Source organism: Notechis scutatus, chromosome 10 (genome assembly GCF_049901735.1).
Source record: "Notechis scutatus isolate UNSWTSFEM ecotype Mainland chromosome 10, rNotScu1.2, whole genome shotgun sequence".
In the NCBI taxonomy this organism is placed as follows: domain Eukaryota; kingdom Metazoa; phylum Chordata; class Lepidosauria; order Squamata; family Elapidae; genus Notechis; species Notechis scutatus.
The window spans coordinates 18851665-18877234 of NC_142018.1; the positions used below are offsets into that span (position 1 = coordinate 18851665).

General features: G+C 43.9%; 1 protein-coding gene across 2 annotated transcripts in view; it reads left to right on the forward strand.

The window, feature by feature from the left end:
• Positions 1-25570, forward strand: part of RNF128 (ring finger protein 128) — a 46845-nt gene that overhangs the window by 13225 nt on the left and 8050 nt on the right. For both annotated transcript variants that reach the window (XM_087972224.1, XM_026674809.2), the window contains exons 2-3: positions 21525-21772; positions 23663-23734. In XM_087972224.1, the coding sequence (XP_087828350.1) occupies positions 21525-21772; positions 23663-23734 (320 nt within the window). The remainder of the gene's footprint in view (positions 1-21524; positions 21773-23662; positions 23735-25570) is intronic.

The window sequence follows — 25570 nt, forward strand, 5'->3', positions numbered from 1 at the left end:
GCCCCGCTGGGGAGGATGGGGCTTGGGACTCTAGGGATAATTGGGGGGTCAGGTAGGTCTCAGATCCACCTCTTACCTTCCTCGTCCTTATCTCTCCTTTCCTGCCGGGGAGGATGGGGCTTTGGGGAGGGGGAGCCGGTGGGGGCTCTCCCCTGGGCCCTGCTGGGGAGGATGGGGCTTGGGACTCCGGGGGTATTTGGGGGGGAGTTGAAGAAGAGCCATGATCCACCTTGTCTCTCCTTTCCTGCTGGGGAGGATGGGGCTTGGGACTCTGCCCCCTGGGGGATGGGGATTGGGACCTAGGGGTTGGGGGTCAGGTAGGTCTCAGATCCACCTTTTGCCTTCCTCGTCCTTATCTCTCCTTTCCTGCCGGGGAGGATGGGGCTTTGGGGAGGGGAGCCGGTGGGGGGCTCTCCCTGGGCCCCGCTGGGGAGGATGGGGCTTGGGACTCCGGGGGTATTTGTGGGGGGAGTTGAAGAAGAGCCATGATCCACCTTGTCTCTCCTTTCCTGCTGGGGAGGAGGGGGCTTTGGGGAGGGGAGACGGTGGGGGGCTCTCCCCTTGGCCCCGCTGGGGAGGATGGGGCGGGGGACTCCAAGGGGTAATGGGACGGGGGGGTCGGGAAGGTCTAAGATCCATCTTTGCCTTGCTCATCCCAGACTGAGGCTTTCCCTGCTGGGGATGATGGGGCTTTGGGGTGGGGTGGTCTTTCTCTTTCTCCCGAAGGCCCTTGGCATCGCCTTGGCCCCGCTGGGGAGGATGGGGCTTGGGACTCCACAGGTACCGAGAGGGTAATGGGAGGGAGCCAGGAAGGTCATGGCTCCACCGTTTTTCCTTGCTCGTCCTTATCTGTTTTTTTCCTGTTGGGGATGATGGGGCTTGAGGTTTTGGGGGGACAGTCGTTGGGGTCTCTCTGTCCCCAACCCTGAAGGGGCTTCTTCCCAGAGCTCCTCAGCTTCACCTTGGCCCCATTCATCCTTATCTGTCCTGCTGGGGATGATGGGTTTGCGGGAGCTGGGGGGGAATGTCTCTCTCCGAAGCCCCACCTTGGCCTCGCTGGGGATAATGGGTCTCCAGAGGCACCGACGGGAGGAGGGGTTAGGAGGGGAACCAGTAAAGTCTCAGCTCCACCTTTGACTTGCTCATCTGTGCTTTCCTGCTGGGGATGATGGGGCTTGGAGCACAGCTGATGGGTTGCCTTCTTCCCTGGCGCTGAGGGTTTTTCCTCTCTTTGAAGCCTCTCAGGTCCACCTTTGTCCTGCTCACCCCTGACTGGGAGGCCTTTTGCTGGGAATGATGGGGTTTGGGACTCCGGGACGACCATGGGGCTCTTGGGGGGCATCTAGGAGGCTTTAGAAAGCCAGGGCGGAAGACTTGGACACATCAGGAACGCAGCAGGCATGGTGTGACTTGAGTTCCTTGCGCTCTTTTTGTTTCAATGTACATTTATTAAAAGTTCCTTCCTCCTCCCATAAGATAAAAGACACAAACGAAAGAAATGGCAAGAAATAAAAAGAAACTAAAGGTTATATAAGTGACATCCAATTTTCTTCCCAAAGATCTCACTGTCTTTCCTTCCTCTTAGATTTTTATACAAGTAATACAATCCCCCTCTCATCCATTTCTGTTTTAATCTTCAGATCTATAAATCATCATATTCTTTCTTTGTTCTTTCAGCAAAAAAGTCCACAATGTTTCCAGTCTTTCGGGAAAAATATATATATATATATTTTGGGTGTTTGATTTCTGACTATACAGATCAGTTTTGTCATTTGCAAATTCTTTCAATTTTCACTATGGGTTCCCCCCACTGTGAGGACTTCTCTTTCCATATACCCTCCTTCTCCTTCCTTCCTTCCTCCTCTTCTTTCTTCTTCCCTTCTTTCCCTTCTTCTCCTTCCCTAGCTTCTACCTTCTTCCCTTCCTCTAATACCTTTATTTTTTTTCCCCTAACCAAACAACCAAAAAAGGAAACTGTTTTTTTTTTAAAAAAGGCTACAAACTCAGAAGGACAAGAATCAGTAGCCCCGATTTAACCACGAATTCGCTCCTATCCTCAGCAAGGTTGTTAAAAATATCCCAGAATCTCTGCTCCTTGTGGCTTTTTGTATATTTCCACCCAAGTTCTTCAGGGTGAGGTGTGGTAGGGCGCTTAGGGGCCTGTCTGTTCTGGATCTCCCCATTGGATGACATCATAATTCACATTCTAGGCTTTCTCTTCCATGGTGGGCAAAGGTGTGGTTAGATCACAGAGAGCCTTCTTTGCTGATCCATGGGCATTTGGACTTAAGAGGAATCCAGCACGTTTAAAAGACATCTTCAATTCCTACCAAAGCAGAAGCTACTACAAATAGCCTGGAGGCCTGCCTGATGATTGATTCTGATGACAAGTTTTCAAAACAATCACTGTCTCTCTTCACAATGCCAACCTGCACCTTCTGAGCAATACAGCCTCCTCTAATCTCTCTCATCTATCCCCGTGACTCTTGTCCTGAGCATTTAGCCCAGAGGGTCTTCAAACTTGGGCAAGTTTAAAACTTGTGGACTTCCAACTCCCAGAATCCCTCCTCCTCCTCCAGTCATGTTAGCTCAGGAATTCTGCGAGTTGGAAGTCCACAAGTCTTAAACTTGCCAAGTTGGAAGACTCTTGATTTAGACAAATGGCCCTGCCATAATGTGTAGGCTGAAAGACTGTGAAGTTACCTTCAACAGGTCACCTGGGATTGCCAAAATTGTCCTTCCAGGCAGTTTATGAGAGAAGCTAGTAGCATGGATTGTAAAAACGGGGATTGCTTTCTCTTCACTTCTTTGATTAGTTAACTTGACAGGTAGTCTAGTTTTTTGTTTTTAAAGGGTCTTGCTTTATGTTCTGTACAGATGAATGACCTTGGAAGCCAGTGAAGCAACGACTTGGGAAAGTTTTAATTTTTCTGCTTTCGTGAATCTTCGAGACTGTTAAGGTCTTCAGAATCTGGAGAATTTTAAAAGCCTCCTTGACTTGCAGTAACAACACAAAGGGCTATTGTGCTGTTTAAGCAGGTCTAGGCTTAACGAGTTTGGGGAGCAGTCAAAAATCTGCAAGACCCTTAATGCAGATAATTTTCTGGAATGCACTTCAATGGCAGGGGCTTTTTTATGAGGCTGATGGCGTCACCGAGAATTTTCTGGCTACCTAAAACATAGTTTGCGGGTCTCTTCGTTGAAGGACATGATTAAATAGGGGTATTTATGAGGTATTTATGGGGTATTTATGATAAAACACCATTGCATGATGTTTTATTGCATTGCATGATCTCAAGGGTTTTTTTTAATTGCCTGTTTTAAACTGCATTCGGGCACTGCTGCTTGCTTTGATACTGTGGGTGTGAATGAAAGCAATGCATGAATAATTTCCAAGCTGAGAATTTTAAGAACAGGAGGAGTAATTAAGTAATGCTTATCTTTGGGTAATAGGAGTTTCCCTTTGGGAGAAAGAATGCTTGCTCTTCCTTTTCCTCCGTGCACATCTCTTGGCTATGAACAAAAGTACTCTTCCTTTCGTAGATGCTTTCCTCCTTCGGGAATTCACAAACGCAAAACATTTGGTTTGGTTTGCAAGTTAAGGATTGAGGACCTTAAGGTGAAGATTAAATGCACAGAGCTGATGGATGCAGCATGTTGATCATATAATGCAGGACCCAGCTTGCAATAAAATCTTTCAAATAATATATCGTTGCATGGACCATAGTACAATGTATGATTTCAAATATTTCATACCACTCTTCCGTACAAAGGATGTTTTGCAGTAAGGGCAGCCCATTAAAAAACCCAAGTTTATGGGAGGCTAATAATTAACGTTTTCTCTCCATTGTACCACAGTAACTCCTTCAATAAGAAAGATGTTGCCAATGAGGACGCCAGGTTGCTCTGGGCAATGCAGCAAGCATACCCTATATAGTACAAGGAAAGTTAATTTTATGCTTTAGTAACCCCTGCATGGCTTTCAGCCACGACTGTATTGCTATGACAGGGAAATGCAACTGACAGGCAGTAAATTAGGTCTAAAAAGTCACCTTAACCCTGCACGGCTGTGTGCAGGTCTGAAGGACTGAACGCAGTTGGGGATATTTGGAGGAAACCTGTACAAAATGGACCCATAACTATTTACATAATTATCAGATTTTAATTGGAAGCAGGCCAATAATGACAGCAGGGTGGATAAAAATCGATTCCGTAAAAAAAATTAATTTTAAAACATGGTTTTTTTATTTAAATTGGGTTTTTTAATTTTTCTTTTAATCAAATTTATTTTAATAAAATGCTTTTGGAGTAAAAGTCTATCTAAAGATAGTTCTGTGTTTAAGATACATTAATGATTTAGTTTATTCAGCATGAAACGGAGCTTAGTTATACTGTAGCATGAGGCTGTATATTTTGCAATGTGTACAATTTTTGGTATTCAATGAATCCAAGCTCTGCACGCTGAGATAACATGCCCTGCGTTGAGACATTCACACAATTTCACAGCAGAGATGACAGTTGCTCTTTAAAGATTTAAGATTGAAACCGAGTTGATTTAAATCAAGCCTTTTTACTAGTGATTTAAATCATGATTGAAATCGATGTGATTTAAATCAAATCCACCCTGAATGACAGAGAAGCTGGAGAGGGCTTGGCGTTCTCTGAGCTTGGCTGTTTTCTTGCAGACATTTCATGAACCAAACTAGGTAGCATCATCAGTGTTAGTAAGGAATGGGGCTTTTCTCTTACTGCCCTCACTAACACGGACAGGGCAAACCCCTAGAATATAAACTGAGAGCAAACTCCACTCCTTATTAGCACTGATGACATTACCTAGTTGGGTCATGAAACGTCTGCAAGATAACAAGCCAAGCTCGGAGAGCCCCAAGCATCCCTCATTTCAACCCCGAGCTACAAATATTCTCCTTTATTGCCAAGAGAAGCTTCTTTTTCCACAAACCAACTTGCCAACTGCGACGCGCTGGGTGTTTTCTGTGTGCATCCCAGATTGACGCAGGGCAGCGATGAGCACAAACAGGCCTAGTTAGTCTGGCCTTGTCGGAGTCAGTGATGCAACCTTGCATTTCTGTTCTGTTCTCAGCCTGCTGAATTCCCTGGGATCCAGTTAGAGGGCCACTTCACTTGAAATGACAGGGGGGAAAAAATGGCTGGTGTGAACACAGAGGACTTGACTCATATTACATGTTCGGTCCGTGTTATATATACCAATCCCTGATTCTGACTAGTTCGCTCTTGTTTTGCAAGTTAGGGTTCTAACAATTTTGTTTCGTTTCCTGCATTTCTTGCTCTTTGTCCCAAGATCCGTGGCAGGCACACCCTTCAATTTCTTTCGTCAATGTCTGTGCTGTGTGTTGTCAATTTTTATGATGCTTACTTAGAACTTTCAGTGGTATGTGATAAAAAGAGTCTTAAAATAGTTTAATAAGTCCATGAGCGATATGTCAAGGAAGAGCTGATTGCTGTAAAAATGAAGGAGTTATTAGAAAAGGAATGCGAAATAAAACTGCCCATATTATAACCCTCTTATGCATATCACTGGTGTGCTTGCATTTATTATTTTGGGTGTGCTTCTGGCATCTGCAACACTGCCAAACTGTTTACTAAGACTGCATTACTATTCTTCTTCTCATCCTTCCTCTTACCGATCTCCTCCCACTTATGACTATAACCTTGTTGCTTGTATCTTTACGATTTATATTGTTTTATTTTCCTAGTATGATTTTGACTGCTTATTTAGTATCCTGTGACTATCACTAAGTGTTGTATGTTATGATTCTTGATGAATGTATTTTTATGCGCACTGAGAGCTTATGCACCAAAAACAAATTCCTTTTGTGTCCAAAGAATTCTATTCTATTCCATTCTGTTCCTATTCCTTATTCCATTCCATTCCTGTTTCTTTATTCTATTCTATTCTATTCTATTCTATTCTATTCTGTTCTGTTCTGTTCCTATTCCTATTCCTGTTCCTATTCCTATTCCTATTCCTTATTCAATTCTATTCCCTTCCTATTTCTTATTCTATTCTATTCCTTATTCTATTCTACTCTACTCTATTTGAAAAATATGGTAATATAGCTGAAAAAAATGAGAGTATTGATGAGTTCCCCATCTTTGTGCTAGAACTTTCGGGAACCTTCACCTTGCATCGATACAGGTGGTCCTCAACTTGGAACCACAATTGGGATCAGTCACTAAGAGAATTCTGTCCAATTCTATGATTTTTTTTTGAGGGGGGGAGGCTGCAGTTTTGAGCAAATCTAGGCTTTCTCCATCGCCTTTTCTTAAAAGCCCCAGGTCGTAAATCACAATACGTTGCATCTCTGGGACAGTGCCAAGTACCCAGATTTTGATCACATGACCTCAGCGGTCATAAGTACGAGGACTGGCATAAGTTGGGGTTTTTTTTTTCCAACAATCATGACATTGTGCACAGTTTTTAAGTAAAGGGCTGCCTGTATGAGAAAGAAATCCCTGAAAACAGACCTGAATTCAAACTATTTAAGACATGCCATTATAGCTGTGACTTTGAAACATGCTGAAACTCAGCCTTTATTAGCAAAGGAAGAGATAACCTTTTCACAGATCTTCTCTGTCGATAAACCCGGAGCTTTTGACATAGATTTATTACATTGAAAATAAGAAATGCTCCCCGCTTAAATTTTAGCAAGCTTGGGAATAATTTTTCAGTTCTTGGCATTTTTGTATTTTCAACGTTTTGCTTGCTTGCTAGGTCAAGTTTTAAAACAGAACTTCAAAAAGGGAAGAACACATCTCGTCTGAAACTCAATTGAAAAGCTTCGGATGAAATTAATAGTGCCTAGTCCTTCCCTTCTCCATGTGTTTGTAGGAATGGGGATAGAATGTGCCAAGGGATGCCAAGGACAGAAGAGCCAAAATTCGAATAATTCGAACAACAGAGTTAGAAAGGACCTCGGGGGTCTTCTAGTCTATTCTGAAATTAGTGGACTTCAGGCCAAAATTAGGTATATTTTATCAGGAAAGGTGACTAAAGATACTGGTCCAGGCAGCCAAATTGGTGAATTCAGAACTTTGCAGGTGAATTTTGCTGTGTGTTTCCTATTGAACATACTACATATTAAAAAAACTGGGCTTGGTTAAAATTAGTGGTACAATTTAGTCAAAACTTCCTCAACTTCACTGATTTCAGTAGGAAGCAATGAACTTAAATTTCGATTGCTTACCCAGCCTAAAATCATTGAGGTGTGTTTGCATTGATATTCCTTTGTTGTGTCAAGCAGAAAGAATAATTAAAGGGCATTTTAATGTGCATTTGGCAAAATTACTGCCAGAATAAATTAAATTGTGACGGTGTGGCACAGGGTGGGACATGTAAGAAGAATCAGCTGTTTAAATGGCAGCTCTGAAAAAAACCAGCCGGATTTATCCATAAATGTAGATTCAGCTGGGTTATTTAATTGGGGAAAAAAAATAGAAGGTTTTACCTGGCAACCCTATCACTTTCTTCTGTATTGTTTTAATTGCTTTATTATTTTATGTTTTTTGATGTACGCCGCCCAGTCACTGGTTGAAGGTAGGCAGCAACAGAAATTAATTAAAGGAAGTAAATACAATCCCCACCTTTAGATATTGAGAGTGGTTGTTGCAGGATCTTATCATAGCTTGCCTTCGCCTTCAGAAGTTGTGGGTGTTTCATCACTGGAGGCTTTCAAGAATAGGTAGTCTTTGACTTAAACGACGTATAGTTGAGTCCAGGATTTCTGCTGCAAAGTGAGACCACTTTGTTTGTTGAGTGCGTTTTGTCCCGTTTGGCGACTTTTCTTGCCACATTTAAATGAATCCCTGCAGTTGTTAAATTAGTACTTTTAAGAAGAGACTGGACAGCCATCTGTCTGGAAAGCTATAAGGTCGTGATGGTGAACCTATGGCACACATACCACAGGTGGCACGCAGAGCCATTTGTGCCGGCATGCAAGCCCCAGCCAAACTTACCTGCAGTGCGCATGTGAGCACCTCACAGCTGATTTTCGGCCCGTTTGAGGCCGTTTTTGCCCTCACGGAGGCTCGAGAGAAGCCTCTGCAGCCTCGGGAGGCTGAAAAACAGGCTTGTTTCATCACTTCCTGTATTTCCGGAAATACCGGAAGTGACAAAACGGCCCCATTTTTCGGCCTACAAAGGCTGCAGAGGCAGCCCTCACCTCCAGGAAGGCGAAAAGGGCCTCAAACGGGCCAAAAATCAGCTTGGGGGTGCGCACATGCGCAGCATAGATTAGGGGGCAGCATGGGAGGGATTGCGCACGCATGCGCAGGGGGCAAGGGGGGGACCCGCAAGCATTGCCTTTTGGGTGCTGGCACGCAAGCGTGCGCACACAAGCATGCGTGCAATTTTTGGCACAGGAGCCCAAAAAGGTTAGCCACCATTGCTATAGGACCTCCTTCTTGAGCAGGGGGTTGGACTAGATGATCTCCAAGGTCCCTTCCAACTCTCATTATTCTGTAATTAATAAGTTAAAGTGTAGGTTAAGAGACCTTGAATACTGCCCCCCTCTGCAATTTATCCTTGAGAGGAAGGAAAAATAAGAATAAATCAGGGTGGATTTGATTTAAATCAAGTCAATTGGCTGGATTGAGATCAACTTGATTTAAATCATAATTTTTAAAGAGCCACTGTCGTCTCTGCCCCGCAGCGGCTGCGCCTCTGACCGGCTGTTGACTCACCGACAGTCCCAGTGTTGCAAAACATACAGCCTCAATGCTACATAACTAATGCTCCATTTCATGCTCAATAAATGTACCTTCAGATAGATTGTTTTTTTTTTAACTCCAAAAGCATTTTGTTAAAATAAATTTGATTTAAAAAAAAATCCAATTTAAATATTTAAAAATCTGACTTTTTAAAAACTTTTTAAAATCATCCGTTTTTATCCCCCCTGGAATAAATGTAGCATAAAGCTTTCATATCAAAAATGTTAATCTGGGCCAGTTTTACTCCAGCCTGGGCTGATATAAATCAAATGCCTAATTAATTATGAGAAGTCTCAGTGCTCCCATAAGTAATCAGAATGAAGATGATCCTTGCTGGATTTCGCCTACCAAAAGCTTTCTTGCTGGTTGAGCTGGAGTTGCAAGGACAAGCCATCATAAAAACCAGCCTCAGGATGTTCTCATGAAGGTTGAAACTTGTTTCTCTGCTAAATGAAGTTATTTTGCTGGGTCAACAGAAACCTGACAGGTCGTGTTCAAATAAAGTGACAACTTTAATTATACAGCTTCACAGCTTTGCTTCTCTTTCAATTGTATTGCAAAATCAGACTTGATCAACCACGCAATAGGATCCTGTGGCCAAATAGGAACAAAGCTAATATTCTCATACATTGTGAATAACTGGGTACTTCCTTTTTTTTTTTTTTTTAGAAACTCCAAACCCAGAATAACCCCGCAGTGTTAGAAAATCGGTACTTAACTAAAGAGAAATACATTGAAGTATTTACAGCACCAAATTCTGATATAACCTGAGGTTTCTACTGATTTTTTACTCTGAAATGCATTGGAATATACTGTTTCCCTGAAAATACAACCTACCCCGAAAGTAAGACCTAGCTTGATTATTTACATGTGTGCCCAAAATAAGCCCTAATTAAATAATAATTAAATGAAATAAACCCCAAAATAAGCCCTAATTAAGATCCCACTCACTCCAGAGTGGACGGGTAAAAATTAAGCTAGGATGGGGTCGGGGTGGAGCTGCCCTACTACTTATTTTTGGACAGTTGTAGCCAGGCCTCGCACACCCCGACAGCTTCCTTGCGGGCCCATTTCTTCTACAGCCGGCAAGGTTGGCCAGACTTTCCTGAAGGCCTCTGGAGTTGAGAACAAAGCTCTGGATCGATCCTGAAGGTTGCAGAGGCCTTCAGGAAAGCCTTGCTGGCTGCAGAAGAAGAAGAAGTTCCTGAAGGCCTCTGACCATGAAAAGGAGGCCGGGGGTGATGCGGCCAAGTGAGGTTAGTAAGTGGATGACATCCCCCGAAAATAAGACCCGGTGCCTTTTTTTTTGTGGCAAATATATGTATATATAAGACAGGGTCTTATTTTTGGGGAAACACGTTAAGTTTCTACTGTCTTTATTTCTACTCTCTTCGGTTAGGGAGGTGATTGTCCACAATTGAGCCCAGAATGTATGTTGCTAAGCGGGACAGTTGTTAAGTGGCTCATGCCCCATTTTACGACCTTTCTTGCCACATACGTTAAGTGATTCATTGCAGTTATTAAGTTAATAACCCAGCTGTTAAGTGAATCTGGATTTCACTTGTCAGAAGGTCTCAAAAATAAGTGTGTGTGTGTGTGTGTGTGTGTGTGACACAACCCCGGTTGCCAAGCGGGCGAATTGAAGTGTGAAAAACAGCCATGAGTCCGTTTTTTTTTCCAGTGCCGTTGTAACTGTTCAGTGACTAAACCTACAGGTTATAATTCAAGGACTTACCTATATGGGGGACCCTTGTAATTCTGAACGGCCATTAAACTGATTGGGTTTCAGTAGCAATAAAGAAATAATGCCTGCTTGAAGCCAGATAACTCTATTCTTTTACGTAATAAGAGTCCTCATTTTAGGACAACCTTAGAGCTTTTTTTTTTCCCCCTGAACAATGACATTAAGGCATCCGGAAGTAGCATAGCTAAAATATTCCATTCAGTTTGGGACTTAAACCATTTAGGAGTCAAGTGTATATGAGATTAAAGGCACTATGATCATCACACCTTTAATGGGTAGAACGCCCAGGATATAACAACAACAGGTGCAGAATAAATATTTTATCTTGTGGAACATGCACGTTCAGGGATCTTATCAGCTTTGGTACTATGAGTCCGCGGTCCCTTTCCTCGGGCAGGTTGCAAGGTGCAGAGCGGTGGCATTGCCCAACCTCTATTGACCTTGAGAAACAGGTGTTTAAGTTTCTGAAGAAACCGAAGCAGCAGAGCAGAATGAAGTTCATACCCAGGCTTGGGTTTGTTTGAATAAACGGGGGCTGTAATTGTGGGGTTTTCCTATTAAATTGACTTCTATACAGGTCGTCTTCGACTTAACCACAGTTGGTTTAAAAGTCTGTAGAGATTCTTAGTCATCCAGGTTGCCCCAAAGGTGCTTTTTTTCAGGAGTCAACTGGACTTTCCTTTCTTTTTCTTTTTTCTTTGCCTTTTGAAGATGTTTCACTTCTCCTCCAAGAAGTTTCTTCGTCTCTGACAAGATAGTGGGGAATGGAAGGAGCGATCCTCCTTGCAGACAGCTGGTCATTTGCATCCTTTTTAGAGAGCCGTTGAGGCCACTTGGAGATCTGTGTCCTCAGGGTCACCAGCATGGTGTAAATGGGTTACCATAAGTCTGCAATTTTGTCCATCCCAAATTGTATAACTAAAAGTCTGTAGAGATTCTCCGTCCTCCAGGTGCGGGTTGTCCCAAAGTTGCTTCTTTTTTTTTTTTTTTTTTCAGGAGGCAACTGGACTTCCCTTGTTGTTCTCCTCCTCCAAGAAGCTTCTTCAGCTCTGACTGAATGGTGGGGAATGGAAGGGTTGCAGGCAGCTTGGTCATTTGCATCCTTTTAAGAGTCGTTAAGGCCACCCCAGACCCATTTGCACTACTTGGGTGACACAGATAAACATCCAAGTGGCCTCAACGGCCCTCTAAAAGGAGGCAAATGACCGGCTGTCTGCAAGGAGTATCGATCCTTCCATTGCCCGCCATCCAGTCAGAACTGAAGAAGCTCCTTGGATGGGAAGTGAAAAGCCTTCAAAGAAAAAAACAAGAAAAGTCCAGCTGCCTCCTGGAAAAAAAAAAAAAAAAGCACCTTTGGGACAACAGTTCGTCGTTAGTGACTGTTTGAAGTTACAACGGCACTGAAAAAAAATGACCTGTGAGCGGTTTTTCACGCTTACGGCCGTTGCAACCTCCCCCTGGTCACGCGATTTACATTCAGCCGCTTGGCAACTGACTCGTATTTATGACGGTTGCAGAGTCCTGGGGTCATGGGATCCCCTTTAGCGACCCTCTGAGAAGCAAAGCCAATACGGAAGGCAGATCCACTTAACAACCGGGCTACTAACAGAATAGCAGAGTTGGGAGGGACCCTGGAGGTCATCTAGTCCAGCCCCCTGCTCAAGCAGGAGACCCTATTCCATTCCAGACAGGTGGCTGTCCAGTCTCTTCTTGAAAGCCTCCAGTGATGGAGCACTTGTACTAATTTAACAACTGCAGTGATTCACTTAACAACTGTGGCAAGAAAGGTCGTAAAACCGGGCAAAACATACTTCTGTCTCACTTAGCAACAGAAATTCTGTAAGTCGTAAATTGAGGACTACTTGCACTTGTGAGGTCTCAAAATACTTTTTTTCCCCCTTCTGTATGGTAGTAGGCTCGGAGATAGAGGGAGGGAGGATGAGAGAGATGATGAGAGAGAGGGAGGGAGGGAAATGATAGAAAGATTAGATAGATAGATAGATAGATGATAGATAGATTAGATAGATTAGATAGATAGATAGATAGATAGATAGATAGATAGATAGATAGATAGATAGATAGATAGATAGATAGATAGATAGATGATAGATAGATAGGCAGAGCAGGCAGGAGAGAGGGAAATGATAGATGATGGAGAAAAGAGAGGGGGGGATGTGAGAGATGAGATAGAGGAAGGGAGGGAGAGGGAGGGAGGATGAGCGATAGATGAGAGAAAGGGAGGGATAGATAGATAGATAGATAGATAGATAGATAGATAGATAGATAGATAGATGATAGATAGATGATAGATAGATAGAAGAAAGAAAGAAGAAAGAAAGAAAAAGAAAGAAAGAAAGAAAGAGAAGGAAAGAAAGAAAAGAGGAAGGGAAATGATAGATGATGAGAGAGAGGGATATGATAGGTTAGATGGATGGATGGATGGATAGATAGACAGATAGAGGGGGGAGGGAGGAGAGAGAAGAGGAGGGAAATGATAGATGATGGAGAAAGAGAGGGAGGGATGAGGGAGAGGGAGAGAGATGATAGAAATATGATTTAGATAGAGAGCTAGAGAGAAATGTTACTGATAATGTTTAAGCTTATTGACCCATCTGTTGTATGAACTCACATGTTCCAACTTGCTTAACAGTGGAGAAATAGGCAGCAGTATCCATGTAATATATAAATGAAATGACTCTCTGAATGTGTTGTGTACGGCATATGATTTAAAGGCCATCCACTTGAGTAATCTGGACAGCGTTCTGACAATGCAGTTTTCGCCATCATGAGTTGTACGACCACACTGTTACTTCCAGCTTCCTCTTAGTCAACGGCCCTAGCCTAGATAGCTTTTTACATCTTTGACCTCGATTTTAAGTGTGTCAAGGAAGGGCTACGAAACTCCTGTTTTATATAAAACACACTCTGTATATCTAAGGTTTAAAATAAAACGTTTCTTGGCAATTGGGGAGTAGCTTCCAAAGTTATTTCGTCTTAAAGTTTGCTCTAGCGGTTAAGGCAGCAAGACTAGAAACCAGGACCCTGGGAGTTCTAGTCCTGCCTTCGGCATGAAAGCCAAGATGGGTGACTTTGAGTCAGTCCCTCTCTTCCAGCCCATAGAATTGGTGGTGTGGGGAAAATAGGAAAAGGGAGGAGTACTAGTTATGTTCCCTGTGCCTTAAGTTATTTCTAAAAAGAATGAAAGTGGAATTCTATCCAAAGCTTCAAATTTGTTGTGGTCTGCTAGCAGCCTGCGGAGACGGCGGCAGAGTCGGATAGTGGGGAGGAACATGGGCCAGTCCGGGGAGGACTCGGACGAGGGTCCAGCTCCCAACACAGAGATGGGGCCAGGAACATCTGGGAGTTACGTGCCAACTCCGGAGTCTTCAGAATCTGACAGCAGTGAGGCAGAGGAACAAGGGGAGCCTGTTCCCAGTGCACACATGCACAGAGCTGCCAGAAGGCAAGAACAATTAAGACAAAAGGAGTGACTCGGGAGTAAGGCTTGGGGGTGATTGGCCCTCCCATAAGACATAAAGGAGGAGCAAAGGGACAGGAGCCTTTGCAGGAAGCAACTTTGTTCATACTGTTCGGTTTAAAACCTGAAGCCCTGTGTTTAATTTGTGCTCCTGTTGGCCTCGTATAACTAACTGGACATTTAGTCGTTGGCAGCATTTCAAGGAAGATAAAGGTGGGTGCTTATCAGACTTATCCTGAAGGACTTTGGCAGACTTCCGTGGGACTATTTACAAATGGCTTGAGACGCATTACGGGCTGTGAATGACTAAAATTCACAGCCGTTGGGACTAACGTGTGTTAGGGTCTCCATCAGCCTTGGTCAGAACAAGAATTTCTGAAGGCAAGACAAGAAGCAATGGATGGAAACTAATTAAGGAGAGAACCTCCCCTAGAAATAAAAGAGCAATTTCCTGACAGTGAGAACAGTGAATCAGTGGAACAGCTTGTCTCCTGAAGCTCTGGGTGCTCCATCACTGGAGGCTTTTAAGAAGAGGTTGGACAGCCGCTTGTCTGAAACGGTATAGGCCAGGGTCTCTAGAGCAGGGGGGTTGGACTAGAAGACCTCCAAGGTCCCTCCCAACTCTGTTATTCTGTATTCTGTAAAAGTTCAGAAGAGACCAACTAGGAGTGACATGATAGCAGAGTCTTCCAATATCTCAGGGGCTGCCCCAAAGAAGAGGGAGTCAAGCTATTCTCCAAAGCAAATGAGAGCAGGACAAGAAACAATGGATGGAGGCTAATCAAGGAGAGAAGCAACCTAGAACTAAGGAGGAATTTCCTGACAGTGAGAACAATTAATCAGTGGAACAACTTGCCACCAGAAGTGGTGGATGCTCCTAACACTGGAGGTTTTCAAGACGAGACAGGACAACCATTTGTCTGAAATGATAAAGGGTCCTGATTGATCAGGAGGCTGGACTAGAAGACCTCTATGGGCCCTTCCAACTCCTATACCTGCGATGGCACCCGAGCTCCAGGCAGACTTACCTCACTGCACATGTGCACGCCTCACAGCTGATTTTCGGCAGGTTTGAGGCCTTTTTCAGCCTCCCAGAGGCTTGAGGAAGGCTTCTGCAGGCTTTGCAGGCCGAAAACTCGCCCCGTTTCGTCACTTCCTGTTTTTTCCAAAAATACCGGAAGTGACGAAACAGGGCTAGTTTTCGGCCAGCAGAGCCTGCAGAAGCCTTCCTCAAGCCTCTGGGAGGCCAAAAAAGGCCTCAAACCCACCGAAAATCAGCTGTGCAGGTAAGGGGGTGGGGTGGAGCCCAAAAAGGTAAGCCACCCCTGTCCTATACTAAACGTAGTAAAATATTAAACCAAATACACATATAACACACACCATATAATCATACTGAAGGGAAACTGGCTTCAGCATGGCTGTGAAGACTCTTACGAACCATGCAGGCCTCTTATCTTTTACGATCAAAGAAAGAAGTCTATAAGTACTACTAATTTTCTTAAAAAATTATTCTTCGCGCTTTTGCTTGAGCTCATAACAGAAACATGACCGGCTTCAACCCCCTATGAGCTTCGGCGTCACGGTCCAGTGCTTTTTGTGTGTGTACTTGTGTGTACTTGCACACTTCCTAGGGTGTGGTACCAGGTACTTAACTGGACTTCAGATCTATTGCACTGCAGTTGCACAAGCGATTAAGTCAGAAAGGGAGCAAAGGTGCAAAAAAAGATGAGTCTGGAATCGCGTGACTGTCATATCTCCTCTATCTGGGCCTTGAAGGATATAATCACGAGTCTCCAAACTTCTTAGCGAAGATGGTTCAATAAAGACTAAAGATTTGTTAAATAGGGAAGGTGCCACCATAGAGATGTGATTGGGCCGTTGTAGGTGAATTTGGCTGTTTCCTAAGCAGGCTGGAGAGGCCAAGTTTCTCCAAATTGGACAACTTTTAAGACTTGTGGACTTCAACTCCCAGAATTCCTCAGCCAGCAGGGGAATTGAAGTTCAAAAGTCTTTTTAAAGTTGGAGAATCCTGTTCTAGGCTACCTCTGACTGATCTCTCTTTCTCTGAAACTTTCCCAGCTTCCTGCCATAAATTTGGGAAGAAGTTGTCACTACTTTTGAAAGAAGTCTTCCTTTCAAATGTTGGCAAAATATAAACTCCATGGAGATGCATTGAAACTTAACACAGGAAAACCTGTGTGTTAAATCCAGTACATTTTGGGGGTCAGCAGGTTGAAACTATCTTTTTTTTTATGATGATGCTTATGTTTGAACTAGACTCTGTATTTATCTGTATTTATTTATTCTGTTATATTATGTAGGGTATATTGGACGCTCACCTTTGAGAGCTGTAGGCAGCGAAATTTCACTTTAATGTATGCCGATTAGTGTGCATTCAAAGCGACAATAAAGTAATCCTATTCTATTCTATTCTATTCTATTCTTCTATATTATATATTCTATTATATATTCTGTTCTATTCTACACTAGCTCAATACCCGTGCTTCGCTACAAAACTATGTGGTCAGGCTTATTTTGGGGGGGAGGAAAATAAGGGGGAGAAAATTGCCTCTGCCTAACAGCATCCATCTGTATTCATCTGGCTAGCATCCAGTCAGTGTGTGAGAGAGTTGAGGGCTGTTTGGAAAGTGAAACAGTATTTGCTGTGTGAGCCAGAAGGAGACAGCAAGGAGCCTGGGCTTGGCTTAGCTCAACTGTTCTGTACTAAAGCTGGTTGCTTCTGTGAAACTGAAACTCCTCTGCTTATGTTTTGCATTTGGAACAGATTTCTTTTCAGGTGGGGAGGGGGAGTAGAACTCTTTAGCATCAGAGCATGTTAATAATATAGGAAATACTAATGCTCTGATGGTCATTTCAAAAAATCCTTTCTTAGTGAGCATCTAGAAGCCAAGAGGAACCCATGTACCCAATTTCAAGTTTGTAGGCTTTACGGTTCTGGAGATTTTGTGATGATGTGTGAGTGGTTTTTCGCTTTTATATAGATAGATTCTATACTCTATTCGACTCTATTCTGTATTCTGTTCCATTCTATATTCTATTCTATATTCTGTTCTATTTATTCTATATTGGCAATATCCTGTCATTTTAATTAGTCATGAAGAAACGTGGTGTGTATAATGGGAACAATAATGAATGCACAATCCTTCTTTTGAACCAGGCAACCATCGAATTACCCCGGCAATACAATGCTTCGGTTTCAGTTTGGAACAGCCGCATCCTTTGCCAGGGTCACATGCTGTTGTGAGGAGGCTTCTGCTCCCGTTGTATAATTTTGGAAAAACAATCCAGTTCCTTTAATGAGACAGAGATAGCTGCTGTCTGTCCCGAAGACGAATAAGTTGGTATTAGTTGGGAACAGAGTTTTAGAATCCTGTCGAAAGAATCCGTTCCCACTGAAATACACCAGGGCTGCTTATTTATAATTTTGATGAGTAGCTGAAGGGAGACAACTGATAGCCCTGCTGATGTTACCTAGTTTGGTAATGAAACATCTGCAAGAAAATAGCCAAGCTCAGATAGCGCCAAGGACCCCACAGTCGTCTCCTCCTCTTCATCCCATTCTCCTCCTCTTCCATTCAACAAACTCCACTCCCTTTCTAGCACTGATGATGTTACCTAGCTTGGTAATGAAACGTCTGCAAGAAACTAGCCAAGCTCAGACGGCACCAAGGGTCCCACAGTCGTCGTCGTCCTCCTCCTCCTCCTCCTCCTCCTCGTCCTCCCATTCCCCTTCTCTTCCATTCAACAAACCCTACTCCCTTCTAGCACTGATGATGTTACCTAGTTTGGTGATGAAATGTCTGCAAGAAACTAGCCAAGCTCAGATAGCGCCAAGAATCCCACAGTCGTCTCCTCCTCTTCATCCTCTTCATCCCATTGTCCTCCTCTTCCATTCAACAAACTCCACTCCCTTTCTAGCACTGATGATGTTACCTAGCTTGGTGATGAAATGTCTGCAAGAAAATAGCCAAGCTCAGACAGCACCAAGGGTCCCACAGTCTCCTCCTCCTCCTCCTCCTCCTCCTCCCATTCTCCTCCTCTTTTATTCAACAAACCCCACTCCCTTCTAGCACTGATGACGTTACCTAGTTTGGGTAATGAAACGTCTGCCAGAAAGCAGCCACGTTCATATAAGAAATGGCGTGTTCATATTATTCTGAAAAAAGCAAAAAAGTTGTGATTTGACGTGAATGCCTTATTTTACTGTAACAGAGTCGGAAGTCAATGCATCTCTTCCTTTTCTTTTCTTTTTTTCTTTTCTTACCTTTCCTCACCTCTCTTTCCCCTTTTCCTCCCCACTGCTTTCCTATTTACTTTTGTATTTTGTATTTTACGTTACTTTATAACTCAATTTTTAAAAAAAACGTTGTTGGAGGGAGGGGGAAAAGAAAGCAGCCAAGGTCAGAGAGCACTAAGGAGCCCCTCATATTTCTAAAAACGTCGTTCTACGGAATCATTGGGGTTCCCCCAATCTGATATGGAATATAAAGGAGAAGCCAGAACCGGCTGGATAATCCCTGCCCATTCGTGGTAAAACACTTTCAGATAGCGCCAAATTAATTTGCCCGTCTCTTAGCTAGATAAGGCGAGTTGGAAACTTTCTTTTAAGCCTGGCACCAGCGGGTGTTAATCTGTGCCACAGCACAACTGGCACGCTTTTGTGATTAAATGTTGCCAGGAAGATATTGCATGAATTTAAGCGTAGCTGAGATTGCAACATCGGTAGCCGGTACACAAATTACATTCTAGGCAAAACCTCACCGATCAAATCGTTCATGCCTTCCCTGCTCCTATTATTCGGATCGTTCTGCCCCAGTTATAAAGTGAGGCCAAGTTCCTTAGAGGCGTAAAATTTAAAAAACCAGCACTTTCAGGTTATCCTCGACTTAATGACCGCAATCGAAGCCCAAAACTTCCGCCGCTAAGTGAGACATTCGTGGGTCTTGCCCCATTTTGCGATCTTTCTCGCCACGGTCCTTAAGTGAACCACTGCAGTTTGTGAGGTTAGTTAGCACGGTGGTTCAGTGAGTCTGGGTTTTCCCGTCGTCTTTGTCAGAAGGTCTCAAAAGGGGAATCACGTAACCCAAGGACACGGCAACCGTCGTAAATATGAGTCGTTGCCAAGCGTCTGAAGTTTGACCGAGGGAATCGTAAGTCGTAAGTGTGAAAAAGGTGTAACAAGCGACTTTTTTCAGTGCATGGTTGCAAGTCAAAGACTAACTGCACTCTTGTTGTTATTGTCTTAACCGACAAAGGTTACCTTGGAAAATCCAAGTCTACCTGGAATATGGAGATTTACAGTCCTTCATTTAAACCGCTGAATATTTTTTATACCGTGGGTCAGTAATCCAACCCACAAATCCTCCTGTTGTAATTAGAAATTCTAATTTCTGACCCCCCCCATCAAAAGCGAAACAATAAGGAAAATATTAGACTGTGCAGAGATGGACAGACTAACTCTAGAAATTAAGGATAAGGGTGAGACCAGGGTACTATGGAGTCTGGAGCAAAATGTATCAATGGTTGGAGTCGAGGAAAAGAAGGAAGTGTTGACGCTTTTATAGGGATGAAGGTTAAAGTTTTGTAAGTTAAAGAAAAAGAAATGTAATGGACAAATATGATATGAATATAAAAGACTATAAGGGAAAAAAGAGATGGAAAAGAAGCTAGGTTGTAAATATGTATATAAATGTAAATAGAAACAAATATGTAACCAGCACTAAATTAACTTAGTCAAGAAAAAATCAACTGTTATATCTATTTTTATGTTATAAATGATTGCCAAGAAAGTCGCACTGTGTTCAATTGTTTTTAATGTTAATAAAAACATTAATAACAAATTATTTTTTTAAAAAGAAAAGAAATTCTAATTCTGGCAAACGTGTAAAACGTTTTGTGGACTCCCAACCTTCCTGTCCACAGACTGGGAACAAGAAAACAGAGAGTGCAAGTTGTGTCTTGTGCTGAAATGCAGCACCGGCAAGATGGACTGACAGGGAAGGGTTGCACCTCACATGCACACACACACACACACCCTGTTGTTTCTCTTAAAATGTCCTTGTTGGCCAGCCAGATACAAAGGACACCTGGGTTGGACAGGAAGCAAGAAACATTGACCTTGGTTGGTGGTGGTGTTTCTTTTACCTCCAATTAGCTTACATTTTCCGCCTTTGAGTCTGTAGAGTTCTTGGCAAGCAAATTACACACAAGAGTAACAAACGCAACGAGAAAAAGAACCAAACCAGAATAACAAAACCAGAATAATTGCTAAACTTTTGAAGTGCCAATATAAGCAGCGTTCCCATGATGAAAGCACCACCTCCCAACTCTCCCACCCTGGGAGAGTTTTAATTGGCCAACATGAATGTTCACATCGGAGTGTTGTTGTGCCAGGGAGGCCACACCTAGAAGATGGACTTCCTCATCTTAGTGGTGGCAGTTAAGCAAGAATCCAAAACGTCACTTTTGGGACCACTCCTTGGGTCCCTCCTGCAAGCAGACTTCATAAATGGCTGTTGATTGGGTCTGTTGAGTGGGTAAAGTCAATGTTTGGGAGATAAAATAGTTATACATAAATCCAATAAATAAATGAATAAATAGCACGTGGTCTATAGAAAAGAATATTTGTAGCTGAGGGTTGAACTGTGGAGTCCTTGATGCTAGCTGAGCTAGGTGGTTCTCTTGCAGGCATTTTGTTACCCAACTAGGTAACATCATCAGTGCTAGAAGGGAGTGGGGGTTTGTGGAGTAGAGGAGAAGGGAGGAACAGGAGGAGAGGAGCTGGTGATCTCTGAGCTTAGTGGTTTTCTTGCAGACATTTCATTGCCCCACTAGCTAACATCATCGTGATAGAAGAGACGGGGGTTCTAGCACTGATGATGTTACCTAGTTGGGCTGTGAAATGCGTGCAAGAAAACCACCAAGCTCAGAGAGCACCGAGGAGGGAGGGAGGAGGAAGGAAGGAAGGAAGGATCACTGATCATGTTACCTAGTTGGGTTGTGAAACGTCTGCCAGAAAACCACCAAGCTCAGAGAGCACCGAGGGAGGGAGGGAGAAGGAAGGAAGGAAGGAAGGAAGGAAGGAAGGATCACTGATCATGTTACCTAGTTGGGTTGTGAAACGTCTGCCAGAAAACCACCAAGCTCAGAGAGCACCGAGGAAGGGAGGGAGGGAGGGAGGGAGGAAGGAAGGATGGATCACTGATCATGTTACCTAGTTGGGTTGTGAAACGTCTGCCAGAAAACCACCAAGCTCAGAGAGCACTGAGGAAGGGAGGGAGGGAGGGAGGGAGGGAGGAAGGATGGATCACTGATCATGTTACCTAGTTGGGTTGTGAAACGTCTGCCAGAAAACCACCAAGCTCAGAGAGCACCAGGGGGAGGGAGGGAAGGAAGGATCACTAATGATGTTAGCTAGTTGGGTCGTGAAACATCTGCCAGAAAAACCACCCAGCTTAGAGGAGCCCACCACAAAGACATGCCCCATTGGCAGGGACAGCCTGCCGCAACGCCTCCAACCTTTCTCTCGTGCAGGTACGGGAAACATCGTGGCCATCATGATTAGCTACGCCAAAGGCAGAGAAATCCTCCAGAAGATTGAAAGGGGCTACCAGGTGACCATGGCTATCGAAGTAGGGAAAAAACACGGCTCGTGGATGAATAATTACTCCATTTTCTTCGTCTCGGTCTCCTTCTTCATTGTCACCGCCGCCACGGTGGGGTACTTCATATTTTACTCCACTAGAAGGCTCCGGGTTGCCAGGGCCCAGAACAGGAGACAGGTGAGTTTTTCTCTCTCTCTCTCTCTCTCTCTCCACCCTTTCAGCCCCGTCAGGATCGAACTTCAGGCTGTGGGCAAAGTTTTGAACAGTGATGTTTTATAAAGACCTGTCCACAATGATCAGTCCTTAAGCCGCCCCTCTGATAAATCCATCCATGCGAAGTAGAGACCACCAAGGTATTCGCATACATCTGAGGACACAACTTCATAATATAATCATTTCTTGATTTGGGAGGAATTTGTGGGATTTTCTTGTTGCGTTTGAATTTTTTTTTTAATGGGCCAGCCTGGATTCTAGTTGGAAAGACTCTTTCCTCAGACAGTAAATTTCTAAAAAAAAAGATATACTTTTCTAGATAATTTCAGCTTTTAGTGAACAGCTGTTTTTCCAAGGTTGGTAAATAAATTCTTGGAATACTTGTATGGATTCTTTAAATAGCTCAAGCAGTATCTTTTTAAGAGCCTGCCAAGACTTATCACCTCCAGCCTCCTGAAGCAAAAGTGGTGTGTTCCCCTGATAGATTTTCCGTGCGTAGCTGGCTTAGGGTTTAGCACCTTAGAGCCTCCCTTTGTTACAGACACTTCAAGTTCTTCCAGTGTATAATTACAACCTTTCGCTTGCTTCTCCTATCCAAACTAAAATTAATTTGCCAGGGCTTAATGAGTTGCCTCGGCGTGAAATGAATGCGTGCTAGCTCATCTGTATTTACAGCCTCATAAAAGGATGTGAATCTTTCAAGATCATTAAATATCTATGACGGTTTAATCTCATGTATGCCACTGGGTGACTATTCGGTGAAAAGCTTCCGATACCACTGCAGTTGGCTGTTAAAAGCAATCAAAGAAAGAGGATATTTTTCAAACCGTATCCACAATAGTTGGCATTCATCAGTAAGATTAAAAACAGAGAATATAGCTTTCCTACCATCTCAGTCGTGCCTGTGAGAAAAAAATGAACTACTTCAAGTCAGATTAGGTTAAATATATATATATGCATTCTTTTCATTCTATTGGGGAAGGGGGGGAAATTGGCCGAGGCCAGTTCAAAGCGGTGTATGATTTGGCTGAAACGGAGCAGAAATTTGAAGAATAGCACCTGAATTGAGCTGCTTCCATTTTTCCATCCCTGTTCTGGGCAGCTCATATTCTCACCTAGTTTGTTGAAAAGAAGGACTAGGGGTGACAGGATGGGAGTGTTCCAATATCTCAGGGGCTGCCCCAAAGAAGAGGGAGTCAAGCTATTCTCCAAAGCACCTCAGGTCGGACAAGAAGCAACAGATGGAAACTAATCAAGGAGAGAAGCAACCTAGAACTAAGGAGGAATTTCCTGACAGTTAGAAGAATTAATCAGCGGAACAACTTGCATCCAGAAGTTGTAAATGCTCCAACACTGGAAGTTTTTAAGAAGAGATTGGACAACGATTTGTCTGAAGTGGTGTAGGGTTTCCTGCCTAAGCAGGGCGTTGCACTAGAAGACCTCCAAGGTCCCTTCCAACTCTGTTATTCTATATAAAGGAGCTTTAGAGAGCGTGAAGCAAGTTCAGGTGAACCATTTTTTTTTCCCACCGGAGAACCTTGTTTTAACCTTAATCAGTCACCTGAAAACAATTTGGTTGACATTTGGGAATGTCTCCTGGAATGTTTCCCGTTTGGCCTACAAAACCCCTTTGAATAAACTAAGTAATATTTCTGCACATGCCAAGTACAACTCTTCAAAAACCACATACCTGCAAGACTCTTGGCTTATAATTAGGTCCTGGGTAATACTCCTAGGCAGGTTTGCTCCATCTCTCCTTAAAGGAACACCCTCGCCCATTGTTAATTGTGTAGCCGATCTAAACATTGGACGGGAGAACCAGTTCTGCACTGACACATTCTGTCTTTTTTACAGAGACGGCTGAAAGAGGACGCCAGGAAAGCAATTGGGCAGCTACAACTGCGTACATTAAAACAGGGAGACAAGGTACCAGTACGACCCCCCCAAAAAAAAAAAAAGAACAAGGAGGCGGATTCATCCTCTTTACGTGCAGGTTGCACCATCCTTCAAAAAAGACACCTGCCCAGCCTGTTCTTGTTCCTGTTCCAGAAAATAACCATATCCCTAGTTTGCTCGTTTGTTTATTTTTTAAATGTCCTATAACCTTGTGAGGAAGCCTGTTATGCTGGGCCAGTTTGAATCTTCCACCTTAGTTCCTTGCAGCAAGTATAGAGGTGTTTGAACACAAGTTGTGATGACCCGGGGTGTGGCACAAAGGCAACACAGATAAGCAATAAGAGTCCCTTTATTATTTCCAACTTTGCCCCCAATGTCCAGGTTACCTTCGGGCTGGAGAAAAACTCCCAGGAACAGCCTTTAACTGTAGAAAATTCAGTCCAAAACAAGGTACACACAAACTGTAATTTAAAGTCCAAACAAGCCAAACTGAGGTAATTAGTTTGGCAGGGGAGGAGCGGGAATTTCAAACTTGAAAGCATGGCAAAGCTCACACAGTTGGGAAGACGCCAGGAGCACAGAAAAGGCACGATGATACAAGATAAATTCATGTTTGCTCCCAACAACTTACTGCACACAGCTTCCTTTATTATACACTGTGTTCCCAGCCACAGCTAATGAAGGGAATCAGGGCCCTTTCTTCCCCCCCGTAAGCCACGCAACTCACGTTGCTCCCTTCTCCATTCCTCCCTGCATGCCCTAGGATGAAGAGGGGGTGGGCCTGCGTCTTCCTCTGAACTCCCTCTCCCTTGTTCTACCTCTCCCCTGCTCTGCCCAGCCAGACTTTGCCCTTCCCCAGTCTCCTCCACAGACAACGGAGCCACACTCCCGCTCCCTGCTGCTTGGCTTCCCCCTCTGAGGCAGATTCCAACAGGGGCAAGACACAAGTCTTAAGTGTTTGAACACTAGTCAGTGTGAAAAGAGAGAGAGAGAGATCTTAATTCGGCGGGTTGATTTTAACAAGGATTTCGTCAAAGTTTGTTCAGGAGGTGTATGACTCGTTCAACAAATTGTGCCCGGTTAATTTCGGGGAGCCCTCCCCTCCCCCTCCCCCTGCAAAAAAAACTTATATTGTGGCTACAGGTTTATCTTCTTGATTTCAAAATGGAGGGAAATTCCAGAGGCATACCCAAATATAAACGATAAGGTTGGTTTATTGATTTGACTTGCATGCGACCCATCTCTCCCAGAGTAGAAGGTGTTGTAGAAGGTGTTCCTCTGTTCAGTTGTTGCCTGGATGTTTCTGTAGATCCTATTCAGGGGCGGGCTGCTCCCCAGTTTGGGCAAACCCGTAGCTAACCGGTAGCTAATGTTATGGCTGGTTCGGTGAACCGGCAAATCCCATCCCAGGCTGGCCCTGCCCCAACCTGCCCCTCCCCTCCCAGGAGTTTCCAAATGACCCATTTTGGATCCCAGGAAAGTGCAAGGAGGCTCAAGGTGGGCGAAAAACGGGCCCATTTCCAGCCTCCGGCGTCTGGGGAGGCCGTTTTCGCCCTCCCGGAGGCTCAAAGAAAGCCTCCGGAGCCCGGGAAGGGCGAAAAGCTCCCTCACCTCCCATTGTGGTGCAGGAGGCCGACTAGGCCACACCCACCATGGCCACGCCCACCCCACAACCAGAGAATGGTTGCTAAAATTTTTGAAGCCCACCCCGATTCTATTACTCTAAAAATTTGCCTCTAGATCATGGGTCCCCAACCCCACAAGGCGCGGACCGGGCCGTGGCATGCCAGAAACCGGGCCACGCAAACAAGCGAAATGTCAAACTCATAAAATATTTCTCTGATCTTTTAGAGTTGCCAAAAGAAA